The sequence below is a fragment of the Papilio xuthus genome, unplaced genomic scaffold (assembly GCF_000836235.2).
Source record: "Papilio xuthus unplaced genomic scaffold, Pxut_1.1 DF828037.1, whole genome shotgun sequence".
Taxonomy (NCBI): Eukaryota; Metazoa; Arthropoda; class Insecta; order Lepidoptera; family Papilionidae; genus Papilio; species Papilio xuthus.
This window is the reverse complement of record NW_013530612.1, coordinates 478,401-495,225: the sequence shown is the minus strand read 5'-3', so window position 1 is coordinate 495,225 and position 16,825 is coordinate 478,401. Positions and strand designations below refer to the sequence as shown.

Genomic DNA, 16,825 nt, shown 5'->3' with positions numbered 1-16,825 from the left:
AGCTCATACTGTACCATAACTATGTGACTAGCAACTCACAGTTCACAAGTCGTAAGTTCACAACTATGTACAAATTGACTTGAAGAATTGAGTCGTGATTTGCAAGTCAGTTGAGTCATAACTTTTCACAAATAAAGTGGCAGTACTCTCCGGAGTGTCATTTTTTGGTCTTTACAATGACATCTTTATAATTATATATATATAGCTTAAACTCACAATAGCTTCTTAATATTTTCTTTTTTCTTGTGCACTATCACAAGATTATTGTAAAGTTGCCTTGTCGGTGAATCTTTGACATTCTATGTCACTAGTCCGACATAATTTCTATTAGAAATATCTGAAATTAGTGTCTGACTAAGCCAAATTTGTTGTACCATATTAAGTTGTACATAATAAGGTTTTTTATAGTATGTATATTTTTTATACTCTTTTAATTAGCTAAAGAGATTTGATTTCTCGAGATTTTTTATATTCAGTTAATATATTTTTAAGTTAAAAGAAAATTTCAGTTTGAATATAGTTATCATTGGTTTTGTTGATTAAAAATAATATTTTATAAGGAGAGAAAAAAAAATTGTGTTTGATTCGCAACAAATTTTAACACAAAATTACTTAATAAGTTATGTAAACAGCTATTCGGTTATATACTAATCTTTTTTTAGGTATATTTTTATTGTAAATAAATGTATATATTATTTTTTTTTTGTAATTAATCAGAATAACTTCAATCACAAAATCATCAAAAACTTGACGTCATCAACCTGTCATTTCTCGTCACAGCAAAGCCTAATTTACTGCCAAGGTAAGTATTTTCATAATAAAGAAAGTATAGTCGATTCTTTTAATTCCCTTAACAATTACGATCTTACAGCTTTCACCGTATAGTGAATCCACTAGACCAGTCTTTCCCAAAGTGGACGATAACGCCCACTTGTGGGCGCTGCAGGTTTCAAGTTGCGGGTTATAGTAAAAGTTTCCTTTAGAATTCTCCGTTAATATACATATATAGCTCACAATAATTAATTAATATAATTTGAAGTTATAGTGGTTTTTAAACATGGGGGCGTTAAAAATATTTATTCTCAAAGTGTGCAGTAGACAAAATAAGTTTGGGAACCACTGCACTAGAATAATTCGACAGGTATGGGTAGGAAATAAATGTCCCCGACTGTAAATTTTAGTGTAACTAATATTATGTTAATTATGACATGTAATTTTAATCAATAATAATGGATTTAATTTTCAATTAAAGACTTAAAAGGGAGACTAATTAAAAAATATGTCAGTTAAGTTTTGGTTAGCAAGAGAAAAAGGCGCGAATAACGAAACATGAAAATGATTTTACATTTTTTAATAATCGGTAAGGTAATAAAAAATATTTTGCCAGAGAATATTTGATATTCGAATATTTTACCAATTCATTTTTACATCTTCTAAAGTTGGTAAAAATTAAGGTCTACCATAATCTCTATAAATGGATAGGCGATTGCATGGAAATGACAAAATTACTTCGTTCCGATTTAAACGCATCCATTGATGTTTTCGACAGTAAATTATATCTATAACATTAGTTCGAATTTACACCACTGCTACCATCAGCACCAAAATGGCGAATATAAAATTGGCACAAAATATCACGTCTCATAGCCAGTCCATTTGTAAAGAGTTCCATACAAGTTTGACGTCTCCTCGAGACAGATTTATAATGTTTTATCGCAAATGACAAACACTGAGGTAATTAAATTATTTTATATACTCTTTGATTAAACCCAACAAAAAAGGTTTTCGAAGACCTTATTTCTAGCACACTTTTTATTTATATTAAATTATATTTGATAAATTCTAGGTTTATTTCTTAACGCCGCATTGGGGAATTATTACGAAAAGGAAGAACGCTTAAGAAATATTAAAGAAAACTTGCAATTATTTATGCAGCAGACCTATCCAACAGATTATATTAGTTATGAAAACGAAGAAAGCGTATTAAGGAAAACTCAAAACAAAACCAATAAACCAAGCCGTTTTTTTAGTTACTTTTTTGGCACTACCACCACACAGGCACCACCATTAGATCGTAGAATTTTATCATTTTTACATGATTTAAAAACAATTTTACATAGTTTAAGAACCGCTTCGGATACATTACTTTATATAATCGGACATTTTGAGGCGATAAATCGTCATTTTCCATCAAGAAATTTGAAAGAACATGTAAAAAGTCGTGTCAATAGGAAAAATACTGATAAAATAACAGAAAAACAAACAAATGTCACAGATAAAATAAATATACAGCCAAATAATGTGACGAAAATAAATGATCGAAGAATGCATTTCTTAAATTGATTTTAATTAAAGTTGAATTACTTAATCATTTAGAAGAATCATAAATATCATAATAATTTAATAAAATCTTTTAAAAAAAGTTCTTATATTGTAATTTCGTTAGAGAATTTAAAGATTTTTAATCTGTGACCGTTTGAAAAAAATCTCAAAGTGTAATAAAAAATTATTAAATTACATAACGAGTTAATAAAGAAATCCAAATAAAAAGATGGAATTGAATAAACGTTTTCAGTTTAATTTTATTTATTCAGTCTATACAACAATTTTTTATCTATACTTATAATTATTACAATTCACCATAGACTTATATTTACGATTATAGAAAAAATTCTCTTAACCTTTATGTTTTTTAACTTTATAAAAAATACTAGCGGACCCGACAGACGTTGTCCTGTCTACACATCTTTAATTTGAATAAATTAATATGAAGTTAATATTTGATGAAAATTGTGAATCTAAACACAATCTCTAAAATCTAAACCCCTTGAACACACACAAAAAATTTCATCAAAATCGCTCCAGTCGTTTGAGAGAAGTTCCGTGACATACACACTCACAGAAGAATTATATATATTAAGATACGATCACTATGAAATAATTTTTAACTTAGTTTTTTTTTACTTTTCTTCAAAAAATAAATCTTGGCACAATAAGGGTTAATACCAGTTAACACAGCAGTCTCTTGCTAATAAATACGCAATCTTAAACAAAAGTCTATAGTAAAAATACTGTTATAACTAATTCCAAAGATTTTCGTAAACAAAATAAACCAAAAAGGTTTTTCAGATGATAAAATACTTATTGTTACCACTAAAAATATTTTAAATTGAAGAATTAAATTTAAGACTTCATCAAATACTTTTGTACTTTTAAATGTACATTTTTAAATTTTTTTGTATTTCATTTAACTCTACAAATGTAATATGTGTTTGTAAATCTTATTTTTAAACATGACAACACTTATAAAAGTCACTGGTCATAAAGTTGCTATTTAAAAAAATATTCTACAATTTTAGTAGATTTTATTTCAAGGTTTTTTTTGCCAGCATATTTTTAGTTGATTGTACGATTGTGTCCATCACAACAGATGCTGCGTTCACTTTACTACATCTGGAAAATGGGAAATATATTAAAATGTAACATTATTAGAAATAAAATTGCTTAAAGTAAAGACGTTGTGAACTAAATAAAAACGGCTCCACGTACGAATAATTTTGAAGACGTCAGAGTTTCTTTAGGTTGATTGAGATTGGGACTAACTATACGTGCTTACGGTGAAGGAAAACATCGTGATGCTGCACATATCTTAGAAATTCAAAGATATGTGTTTAGTCAACCCGCACTTGGCCAGCGTGGTTGACCTGTCACCCATAACTTAGGGTAGGCTCTGAGCCCCTCGGTAAGGACTTATAGTGAGCTGATGATGAAATGATGATGATGAAATTATCATTTTTAGTGTAATGTTCACTTTATCCATGGTACAAAATACAAAGTTTATGTTTTCTCACCTTGGGAACATATCTTGGCACTTGAGTTCAGTCCATCCTGTCAGAGCTTCGTAAAGCATTGTGTCGAATGCACGATCTGTTGACAGTTCACCTGTCAGCATACGCAGAGCTAAGCTGTTAAGAAAAATATGTTGTATAATGCATTTATCTTTATATATTTGTATGTTAATATTTAAATGTGACTAAATAATTCTTGCTCACACTTTTTTTGTCTTTTATTATCGTGCGATTGATCTGTGTCATCCTGTCTTACTGTATGTTGCCAGGTAGAAATTTTACTGGCAATAATGTATTTGAATTATGAATTCTTCTATCTTAATTTTCTATTATATAACTGTACTTTAATAACATTTCAAGATATTTACTCGTTTTAACGCGAAAAGATTTGCAGTTCATAATTGTATAACTGTATTTGTTGTTTACGATTTTAAATAAAACAAATATATATTTTTCTTCATACTTAGTAAACTCACCCATTAATTCTAGCCATAGTACCATAAGGGGCATTCAGTTTAGCAGTTGCAATCAAATTCCTGCAATATAAATACCAAACGCAATCCAAATCGGTATAAACTTGAGTGTTGTTGCTGGTAACACTGGAGCTGTCATTCTTGTTGAATGACGTTTGCAGATGATTGAGCGCTTGAGTGTTGCCATCTATGTTGCGGGCGAGTTGATTCTGTATGTTGGTATTTAGATTTTCTTTATTCGATAGCTGTGCTAGGACTTGTCTGAAATAAGTAATATTATACAAATTATTAGTACAACGAAATTATCTGTCTGAAATTCGACATAAATGTTCTACATAGTCTGGAAGAACACATAGACTACTTATTTTTTTAATTCTCCGTGGATGGAGCCGTTGCTAAAGTCATTTTAGTTATAAAATACAGTGTGAAAATAAATCTATTGTCATAGCAACAAGTTCTTATGGTGACCATTTGCTGTAAGATATTCAGGTTTTAAGTGAAAACCAAATTAAATTCTTTATCTGTACATACTTTGTATTCTTGTAAGCTCTCCCGAGGTGTATGGCGGCGCGCGCTGTGCTTAAACCTATTTCTAAGACATTATCTAGAAGATTCTTGCCGAAGTCGAATTCTTCTGCTGTCTCTGGACGGTTTTGTCGTTTCCTGAAAGAATTTAAAATATGCATAGTTCTATAATGTTAGGAAGAAAATCCGAAAATAAGCCAGTGTATTGACACAACACTAACTACTAAATTGTCGATGTTTATGTCCCCTCATAATCATTCTGACACAAGACTTTGTAACGAAAGCACGTCATTCGCGTCAAAGGATTTTAATTAATAATGTCTAAAAATAAGGAATTTGAAGTCGGAAAATACGTGAAATGTCAAATTGACAGCGTCATATTTTTACCAATGTTGCCATTTTCATAATTTCGAAATTCCATAAAATTCATGATGTTAACATTAATTTGTTAATCTGTTTGGATGCATCAATTTAAATATTAAGGAGTTACTAGAACTCAGGTCATAAGTTGCATATTAATTCCTTGCAATCGCAACATGGATGACTTTCAATAGAAGTTAAGAAATGTTTGCTGACTAGTAACCCTTAAAACAGGCGCGCTGTCATTGTCAAAAAACTGCTATAAAATCCTTGTGGATAACACAATATCTTTGCAAAAACAGTAGTATTTAAAAGTTTATATATGGCAATCAAGACTAATATAAACACTGAACTCTATAAATGGATAGGCTATAGGTCAAAATATGGAAGGCCTAATTTAGTCCTCTTTCCCTTCCCACCCTTTTTCTTATAAGGAACGGATGGGAAGTGAATATGGACTTTCTGGATAAGAGGATGCATGGAAAGGGAAGATATTTTCTTTCTGTTCATCCTCTCCTCCGTCGATTAAAGGTAGGCAACGCATATGCAATTGCGTATGCCTATGGGCAACGGTCACTTCGCTATTTCAGCGATTTCAAGTGACCGCTCGCTCGTTTGACACCTTATGATTTTCGATATCTTGGCGCTGACGCTACGTTATCTCATAGAAAAACTAAACGAGCGGGTAACTGGTTACTAGAATTTACAAGTATGTAGGTTTTTAGTTTGTGGCATGCTGTAGCCTAAACAAGTGAACAGATTTTGACAAGTCAGGTGTCATTCGGTCATCTTTGGTTTTTAATCTTTTTAATAAAACTTACGCTATCATTTCCTGCTGGTAAATTTCATTTTTCTTCGCTTCCACTTTCCCTGGTTCTAAAAATAATGCGTTGAACGCAAACACTTCGGGGTCTTTCAACATTTTTACTCTTGCAGCTTCCTGAAATATAACTCTTTACTCTTTACTTATACGATGATAGAAAGAGACAGCAACTTACCAGTCATAGAGTATTTATTGTGGTAACAAATTTAAAAGGAACTTTGTATGAAAAAAAAAATTCAATTATTATAGATTTCTAACAAAAAAAGCAAACCATCAAATTAAGATTTAATAAATTAAAAAACATCTTTATATTTCTCTTTTTATTTTTTATTTCTCGTCTTCTTACATCACCGCTCCATCTTTTTAACCCGTCTTAGAGCACTTTAGGTTTAGAAATCTTTATTCTATAATTATGAATCTTTGAAAAATGTACTTGTTTTAAAACTAGGGAAATTCTGACGATAAAACTTAAATAAATAAAAAATGCTTACCTGATTTTCCCAAGCCATTAATTGTATATTATGCAATAACATAACATCTAAAGTTAAAATACCGAACGAAAGTAAATCTGTACTATTACTTAAAATAACTTTCTTATTAACTTGAGTTTTATTATCACTTAAATATATTTCTTTTAATTTACTCATAATTTTAGATATATTTCCTTCAACAATACTATCATTTAATGCTTTCAAAACTTGTCCAAAATGATTATTAGATTCTCTCTTTTTCGTAACATTTACATCAAAATCTGGATCAGAAGTAATCCAATCGTGGAGTTCTTGAACTTTTTCTATTAAATAATTTGTCATTGTGTTACTTTCCATATAATCTTCGTATAGATTGTCATCGTTAAAATATTCTTCATAATCTGTCTCATATCTTCTATATCCTATTAAAGTTTGTCTATTATCGATTTCCGGTAGTTTTGGTATGAATTCCGGTAGCATTTGCTGTGTATATTTCGCTTGGTCTTTCTTTTCTATTTTCTTTTCGGCGTGATGTAACGATGTATCGTGTATTGGATGTAATTGCGGTTTCGATACGAGACTCGTTGTTTTTTTATTATCTCTATTTGATATTATGTTTTTGAATATTGATAATTTTTGAATTATTGGATCGTGGATTTCATTGTCTAGTTCTGTTGTTGTATGTATGTCATCGGTTGTTGTTTTTATAATAGTTTTTCTTGGATCAGAACTTGGATTTGAATATACAGGTTCCTAGAAGAATGTGCTATATCATCATCAGCTCACTATACGTCCCCACTGAATGGCTCGGAGCCTACACTAAGTTAAGGTTGATTAGGCCATAGTCAACCACGTTGACCAAGTGCGGTTGACTTCACACATATCTTTGACTTTCACAGATATGTGCAGCATCACGATGTTTTCCATATGTACAAAAATCGGAAAACACATTGGTACATGGCGGGATTCGAACCCATGACCTGTAGATTGCAAGTCAAGTGCTTGACATACTATATTTGAAACTAGTTGTCGTGTTTGTAAACATAATTAGTAGTCTATGTGTTCTTACAGACTATGTTCTATATGTATGACAAATTTCAACGAGATCCATGCAGCCGTTCTGGAGATATCTTCTAACAAACATCCATTCATCCATTGGAACATTTGCTTTTATAATATTAGTAAGATGGTTAAGGGATGTCTGTAACATCCAAAGACGTGGTCGTGTGTTCGAATTCCGTCTTTCGATTATTACGAAAACCCCTCGAATTATAAATCCGAATGATTCGATTAATCGATGGATGTTTGTTTGAAGGAATCTCCAGAACGGCTACATGGATCTCGATTAAATTTATCATACTTATAGAACATAGTCTGGAAGAACACATAGATTACTATGTTTTTTTTATTATGAGCGGACTCTATGGCTTAAAAGTAGACAACGCATCTGTAATTTCAGTTGGCAGAATCAGGTGACTTTGTTTTGCCACCTTATAATATAAAAAATGTTAATTATCTATGATTAGCATCTATCTCTTTCTATCGTTCTTACCGGTGCTTCATATACTTGGTGAGTATTGTACGTCTCTGTCGCACCCCATTTAGTTATAACAACAGTTGCGAGAACAAGCGCAGCACAAACAGCGAAGCAGGACGCGCTCGCGATTATCCAAACCTTTAGCGGTACCTGAAAAGGTTCCAACCAATTTCCATAAACAACTTTAAGCGTCAATAGCCTAATGGTTAAGGATACGGATTTCCGATCACGAGGTCGTGGGTTCGAATCCTGACATTCGACTGTCGTTAACTAGCACAAGCATATAGCTTAGTTGTAATGGTAAAAGAAATATTAGTAAATTTACAAAAAAATCTGCTAATATTTAAAAAAAAAAACTTAGTTACCTACAATCTACAGATTTACTTACCGTTGGTTTTATCAACCTGCCATTATCCCTATCGAAGGTCGGCACAGTATGTACTCCTCCATACATCTCTATCAGCCGTCATATCCGAGTCTACCCCCTTCTTACGCATATCCTCTTTCACACAGTCATTCCATACTTTTTTGATCTTCCTCTACCTTTGTAGCCATTAACAATCTCATTACTTTTTGCTTACATCATCATCCCTCCTCATAACATGTCCAAACCACGCTAATCTTTTACTCCTCAATTTACTTACCGTTGGTTTCTAATACCATAATATATATAAAACATATTATCACTCTCCTTGTCTATGAATAAACAGAGATAACAATTTTAACGGGGATTTTGGTATCAGAAATCCACGGGTAAATTAACAGAGATGAGTAAAAAACTACTTGTCCATTTGTTTCTAATTGGCCCACATGTTGATGAATTTCCTTGGTCATCAGCTGGCGACGACCTTGCCTATTTACACAATATATATTTTCTTCGGTCGTGGTCTTTTTATATAATTTTTAATACTCCGACGCACTCTGTACTGACCTTTATAAATGGATAGGCGATTGCTTGGAAATGACAGCTTTTGTTTTTTAAACACGCCTTTTGTTATTATGTGATAGTTAATTCTATCTATATTAGTTCAAATCCACACCTCAGCTACAAACCGCTACTATCAGCGGCAAAATGGCGAAATACAAATACGCACAAAATACAACGTCTGATAGCCATTCCATTTATAAAGGCCAGTGGCACTAAATCATTGGTTGGCATGGTTAAAATATAAAAAATAAAACAAAACTCTATGGTTTACTTAGGCCGTTTAGTTTAAATTACCGTTAGTGTTTGACCGAATTCGTAATTCGAAACGGTGTAGGTATAGTACAAATAAAAAAAAACTAAATTGCAAAAAATCTTAACTAGGGTACCTTGCTACTGAGGGAACAGTGTTATGTGGGGTTTTACCCACTAAGACCCCGTCTGTGGCCATCGTCTAGTGCCACTGGACTCCTGTAAGTACTGTTAGAAAGAAAATCCGACACTGTGCCAGTGTGCGCAACACTAGCCTTACTAAAATGTCAACGTTTATGTCCCCTCACTAATCTGACACTTGATTTAGTAACGAAAGCGCGTCATTCGCGCCAAAAGATTCTAACTAATCTATGCTTAACATTATAAAGCGGAAGAGTTTGTTAAAACGCGCTAATCTTAGAAACTACTGGTCCTATTTGAAAAAAAAAATTGTTGGATAGTCCATTTATAGAGGAAGGCTATATAACATTACGCTGCGACCAATAGTTCTTTTAAATTCAGCGCGGCCGGAGTCACGGGCGACAGCTAGTAATGTCTACAACTACTTACACTAGTTTTCGTGGGTATTCTGTCGCACACTGGTCTCGGTGGGAGTGGTCTACGTGCACGATCGTTGACCATAGGGGGCGTAGTTCCCGTAGTATAAGCCCCCCATGATGTTGTCATAGTTGCCCGACTGTCACACGAAGTAGAAGATGGAGGACGCTTCTCGTATTCGTATTGAAACATTCTGGAAAGAAAAGATTAAATTAAGCTTCATCAGCTCACTATACGCATCCACTGAGGGTAGAGTCTACCCTAAGTGAGACTATGTGATAGTGAATGCCGGTCCAGTACAAGACTTCACACATATCTTTGACTTTCTCAGATATGTGCAGCATCACGATGTTTTCCTTCACCGTAACATAAGATAAATGTACATACATATGTACTTTGTAACGGCGGTATTAAAATCAAAAGCTAGAAAGGTATAGGACCGTGCTAAATGGAGCTCCGTTGTCTCTGCCTACCCCTCTGGGTTACAGACGTGAGTTTGTTGTCTAGATATAACGAGAGAGAGTTGGAACTGTTACATGTTCTAATTTCAAAGTAACATTACAAACATTGGCTAGACTAGACATTTAAATGCACTAAACAAATACAAGAAGAAAGTCTTAATACTCTGTTGTCACGCAAATGATACTTTATAGTAGGATCAACTTGTTGGTCCCGGTGAGTAGCGCCCGCGACAAGTTCTGTTAGACAATATGTTAAACTTCATCATCAGCTCACTATACGTTTACAGACTGTACTCTGATTATCCTAATATAGTGACTAGGTCATAGTGAATGCTGACCCAGTGCGGGTTGACTTCACACATATCTTTGACTTTCACAGATATGTTCAGCATCGCGATGTTTTCCTTCACCGTAACAACATACGATAAATGTACATATGTAAATCGAAAATCGAGAATTGTAAAATGTAAAACTTCGACATATAAAATCACATATGAGACACGGCAAGACAGATACAATACGAGAATCTTGTGAGTTTTAGTATTGACAGGGAAACGATACTGAGCTATAGTCAAACAAGGATTTTAAGCGTCAATAGCCTAATGGTTAAGGGTACAGATTTCCGATCACTAGGTCGGGGGTTCGAATCCCGCTATTCGACTATTGTCGTAAACCATATCCTAGCACAAGTATATAGCTTAGTTGTAATGGTAAAAGAAATATTAGTAAATTTACAAAAAAATCTGCTAATATTTTTATTAAAAAAAAAAAAAGATTTAGCTGGTAACAGAAACTACATCGACTACTATGTCGTTTAGTTCTGACAATAAATATATAAAAACTACATGACCATAGATAACAGCATAAAACAAATGACGATTACAGTACGACATAAATCCTGTGACTTTTGACATGTGATGGCGTTAACGAGCTGTCATAATTTATTTTGACTTATGCCCACCGGGTCAGATAAGTTAGTCGGACTGTGACTGCATTTTCTCTAGTAGCTTAACAATATCGTATAATTTGTTAAACTTTAAACAATAAAAGTGGGTTTGCAAATGTTATTCCCACGTTATAAGGCTGTGTAGGAAAGCGTAATTAGCTGTCGCCCGCGACACCGTTTACCCGGTATTAAAAAAAAACTTAATAAGTAGTCTATATGTTCTTCCAGACTATGTTCTATATGTATGACAAATTTCAGCGATATCCATGCAGCCGTTCTGGAGATAACTTCTAACAAACATACATCCAAACATTCGCGTTTATAATATTAATAAGTTAAAGGAAGATCAATGGATTATTAAAGAAATGCAACACCGAAAGCTTTACTTACGTATATCTTTTATATACATACATCTACTTACTTATCTTTTGATTTTAATACACTTTTCTGTTATAACATTTTTATATTGTAAACGACCAAACGTCATCTGGATTCGCCAAAACAGCGAAGCGACCGTGCTTATATTACTAATATTATAAATGCGAATATTTCGATGTATGTTAGAAGGTATCTCCAGAACAGCATAGAACACATAGGTTACTGTTTTTTTTTATTACGCGCGGACATAGTCGCGGGCTACAGCTAGTTTTTAAGTTAGAAATATGTTAGTTAATTTTACGTACCATTTCACTCGCAAAATGTCTCTAAGAGACTTCGTTCCACTTGTCCACAAGAAAACCGTAACTAAGGTCAATGCACTGAGATTCCATCTCACTACGCGGTATAAGGGGATAGAATTTCAGTCAGTTTATAATATAACTAGTTTACAAGGCATATTGTAAACTAATTGAGTATTTAAACAGTGTTTTAATTAGAGGATTCAATACTGTCAAATAGTCTACTTTCTTTGAGTTTTTAACGTGAGTTGTGCTATTCTGTCGCCCGCGACTCCGTCCGCGCGGAATTAAAAAAAAATGTCTTACAGTGAATGAAAACATTGTGATGCAACTTATCTGAATGAATGAAGAAATTTAAAGATATGTGTGAAGTCAACCCGCACTTGGCCAGCGTGGTTGACTATGGCCTAGTCACCCGTAATATAGGGTAGGCTCTGTGATAGTGAATGTCCAGTGCAGGACTTCACACATATCTTTGAATGTCTCAGATATGTGCATCACGATGTTTTCCTTCACCGTAACAACATAGGATAAATCATACTAATATTATAAATGCGAATGTTTAGATGTATAGATCACAGCTGAACGAATCTCGATGAAATTTGTCATACATATAGAACATAGTCTGGAAGAACACATATACTACTAATTATTTTTTTTTTAACTCCGCGCAGACAGACAACTAGTGTAGAAAGAAAATTAAAAATGGAATAACATATACATAAGTCAAATGCTCTTAAAACACTAACACTTAATAGGGTAAATAAATCAGTTTAGACCACCCATGAGTTGTTGATTATAAAAGCAAAATATCAAAGAACGTTTGTTCTTTATCAAACATCTGTTGTAATTAGTAATGTTTAACGTCTGTATACATCCTTTTCTAACAGTTACTTAAATTGGTCAATAAGGGGATCCCTTAGTGAGGATAGAAATCAGATTGGCATCTATATCAGTGGTTCCCAAACTTATTTTGTCTACTCCCCACTTTGAGAATAAATATTTTTAGCGCCCCCATATTAGTTGATGTTCACAAGTTATTGAGAGTCGAGAGTTCATGCAGTCGTTGTCTAAGAGGCCTCCTAGCTAAATAAAATTACAAATCACCCCCAGGCCTCTACAACGCCCCCATTTTCTTTCTGGGTCTCTTACCGCCCTGAGACCTGCAGCGCCCACAAGGGGGCGTTTTCGCCCACTTTGGGAAAAACTGGTCTATATCTTACAAATATTATAAATGCATAAGTTTGTTTGAAGATATCTCCAAAACGGCTTGACATATCTTAATTAAATTTGGCATACATATAGAACATAGTCTGGAAGAACACATAGACTAATTAAGGTTTTCTAATTCAGCACGGACTGAGTCGCGAGCGATAGCTAGTCTATTATAAAAGGGTATATTTGATTGTTTATATTGAATAAGTTCCGAAACTACTAAATAGATTTGAGTAATTCTTTCACTGTAGTGAAGTTACAATATCTGCGAGTAACACAGCCTTTGTATATTACATTTTTTTCTATTCCATGTATACTAAGTCGCCTGCAATTAACGCCTATGCCTACCACGCCTAAATTTAACAGTGGTAGAGCCCGCTTTAACATCGCACGAATCGGCCCGGCTCGCCCGGTGAAATACCACGACCACACAGAAGACAGGCGTCAAGTGGAAGCAATTCCGCGTTTCGTCTGATGAGTGGGCGTCCCGGAGACCTAATTAAGGAACTTTCCGGATGAGAGGATGCATGGAAAGGGAAGATATTATCTTTCTGTGCATCTCCTCCGTCGATTAAAGGTAGGCAACGCATATGCAATTGCGTAAGTCTATGGGCAACGGTCACTTCGCTATTTCAGCGATTTCGGGTGGTCGCTCGCTCGTTTGCCAACTTATGGTATGTAAAAAAAAATTCTAGTATAATATTTTTACGTTATATATTTTATTCTATATTTAAGTTATCGTATGACATGCATCGGTTTCAACACGATATTACAATTGCAAAGTGGGGTTAACAGTGTCAACTTACTTAATTCCTTATATACACGTTTTAAATAAATTTTATACCGTGGCATTTAACTGCAGACTACATATTGACAAATATTGTCATTTTATTATTATAATATTTTATAATAATAAAAGGAATGATATTATCTCCTATATACTCGTATATAGATATCTAAAAGAAAGTGGTGTTAGTTACACTATTTATAACTCAAGAACGGCTTTACCGATATGACTGAAAATTAGTGAGGAGGTAGCTTAGAGCCAGGAGACGGACATAGGATACTATTTATTCATTTTTATTCGAATTTATGCCTTGAAGAGCTGCTTTTTATTTAAGTTACTAATATTATAAATGCGAATGTTTAGATGGATGTGATGTGGCTGGATGCATGGGTGAGCTACACTAATTTTCTTATATATCCACGCGGACGGAGTCGCGGGCGACAGCTAGTAAACAACATGTGAATGCCATAGTTAATAAGATTATTTAACTGCAGCAATAGGGAAGAGAGTATCTTCTTGAAAACTAGCTGTCGCCCGCGACTCTGTTAGCGCTGAGTTAAAAATCGATAGTAGCCGATTGTAAGAGCTACTGAATACGCGTATAAAATTAAATAAAAAAACTGGAGTTTGGTAGCTTACTTTGTGTCACGAGAATTTTATATCTTACTAATATTATAAATGAGAATATTTATATGGATGGATGTTTGTTTGAAGGTATCTCCGGAACAGCTCAGTAATTTAGCACACATGTAGAACATAGTCTGGAAGAACACATAGGCTACTCACAAAGGTTTTTTTTTTAGTTTCGTGGGTACGCTTTTCGCAGGTTCGGGGAGACGCGGGCGACAGCTAGTATAAGATAAAATTGTGCTTTATACGATTATCGTTTATTTTTATTTATCATTTTTAAGTTATAATTACAAGTTATAGGAAGTTAATTTATCTTAAAATCTATTGTGACATTGAAATCTAGTCGTGGGAAACAGCAGTAACGGTGTTTTGTTAATTATTGTACTGGTGCTTAAGACCAGGGTTACTATAGTTATGTTTTTACATATACGTATAATGGAACGAAGAAAAAGTAAAGTCGTTTACATATAGTAACTTATTACAAACCATTATTTGCCCGCGTAAATTAATTAGTTCCTGGCAATATTTTATTTTCTCACCCTTTAAACCTTCCCTAGATCTCCACGAATATTTCAAGACCAAGTTAAGATAAATCCGTTCAGCCGTTCTCGAGTTTTAGACACTAACGAAATGCAATTGATTTTTATATATATAAAGATAAAGTTAGAGTGTCTGTATGTAATATCGAAAAAAATATATTTCGCGTACATAATGTATTTGCAATACTTATATCGATTTTTACATTTTTGTCTGGTTGTCTGTCTCCAAATTCTAGCTAATGCTTGCGAGAATATTATAGGCTACTTTTTAATTTTTTTTTTGTTTATTCCGCGGTGACGAAATTGTTAAAAACAAACAAAAAACAACACTGGCTATCCATCTTTTAATGAATTGAAATTTAAAAAAAGAAGTCAAATCCTCGTTGGCTGCACGCGACTGCGCATTCGCCTTATGTCATTAAAAATAATTAAGCCGTTTCCCGCTCTTTATTACTTAAGCTTAGTTGTTTTTGATGAATGGCTTTTTTTGATATTTGACCTAATATAGATGAATTTACTAAAAGTACGGTTATTCATACCAAAAATACCAACAAGAATTATAATAGTTGTTAGTGTTTGATTTTTAATAATTGTTGTAGCATAAATATGTAGACGCAGTTGCGAAATAATAAAAAATCATAAACAAAATAATGAATATAAAAATACCCACATGTCACTTCCTTATTCGCCAATATATAGTTAAAATAAAATATAAAAACAAACACACATCACAAACACAAAACAATTAATTAAAATAAACGAATTAAATGTCAAATTGAAACCGCGATTTTTGTTTTTTTTTTTTACAAATTAAAAGGCAAAAGCAGCACGCGCGTGCGGCCAGCGCTGTTACCGGTTTTTGTCCGACTAAAGAATTGTCAACGTAACTGTACTAAGTTGTGAAAGTTTCGCTGAGAGAAACAAAGTGTAAGTAAATATAAACTATGCATTTGTCGGAACACTTATAGACACATGCTATCCTTTTTCATTAACATATAAAAGAGAGAGATAACAATATGTTTCACATGTTTTTTTTTAAATATGACGTTAAATCTATAATTGTTTTTAATAAAACATCGTCAAATGAAATGTAACCTATAAGGTTAAGAATTAAACTTTTTTCGGTTGTAAAAAATCAAATATTTTTTCTGATTCATTGCATTTCGCAGTAATGTGCCAATATATTTTGAAAGTTCAAACTCAGCTGTTCATAAATATGAAGTCAATATTTCGTAACCATGCATTAAACTGCATTCGATATTTTAAATGCGAAAGTTTAGTTGGAAGGATGGATGTTTGTTAAAAGGCATCTGCAGAACGGCTACATGGATCTCGATGAAATTTGACACAGATCTAAAACATAATCTGAAATAACACTTAGGCCACTAAGTTTGTTTTCAATCTCGCGAAGACAATAAATTTTATTACAAACTAGCTGTAGCTCGCGACTCCTTCCTCGCAAGATTAAAAAAAAAAAAATTAGTGGTCTATGTGTTCTTCCAGACTATGTTATGTATGCCGACTTTGATTGAAATCTATGCAGCCGTTCTGAAGATACCTTCAAATATCCATTTATATTAGTAATAAGTAAGAAGATACAAAAAATTAATTTGAAATTACGCGGAAAAGCAAGAATGAGAGTTGCAATAAACCAGTAAATAAATTGATTTAATCACATTTTTAATATAAACGCAGTTTAATAACTCTATCCATATTCTTATAACCTTAAAGGTGCAAATAACTTTGTACCTATGTACACATAACATTATCACTCATGTAATAACGAGTTCAATTAACAT

At 33.1% G+C, this 16,825-nt stretch overlaps 1 protein-coding gene across 1 annotated transcript; it reads right to left on the bottom strand.

The window, feature by feature from the left end:
• Positions 1 to 3,261: 3,261 nt before the first annotated feature.
• Positions 3,262 to 15,880, bottom strand: LOC106114607 (uncharacterized). Its single transcript, XM_013307875.1, has 9 exons — positions 15,697 to 15,880; positions 9,784 to 9,964; positions 8,052 to 8,186; positions 6,521 to 7,252; positions 6,028 to 6,146; positions 4,853 to 4,984; positions 4,325 to 4,582; positions 3,852 to 3,965; positions 3,262 to 3,453 (listed from the first exon to the last, which is right to left on the bottom strand). Exons 2-9 carry the CDS (start codon positions 9,961 to 9,963, stop codon positions 3,366 to 3,368), a joined length of 1,758 nt encoding a protein of 585 aa, XP_013163329.1. The 5' UTR covers position 9,964; positions 15,697 to 15,880; the 3' UTR covers positions 3,262 to 3,365.
• Between the last annotated feature and the right edge of the window lie 945 nt (positions 15,881 to 16,825).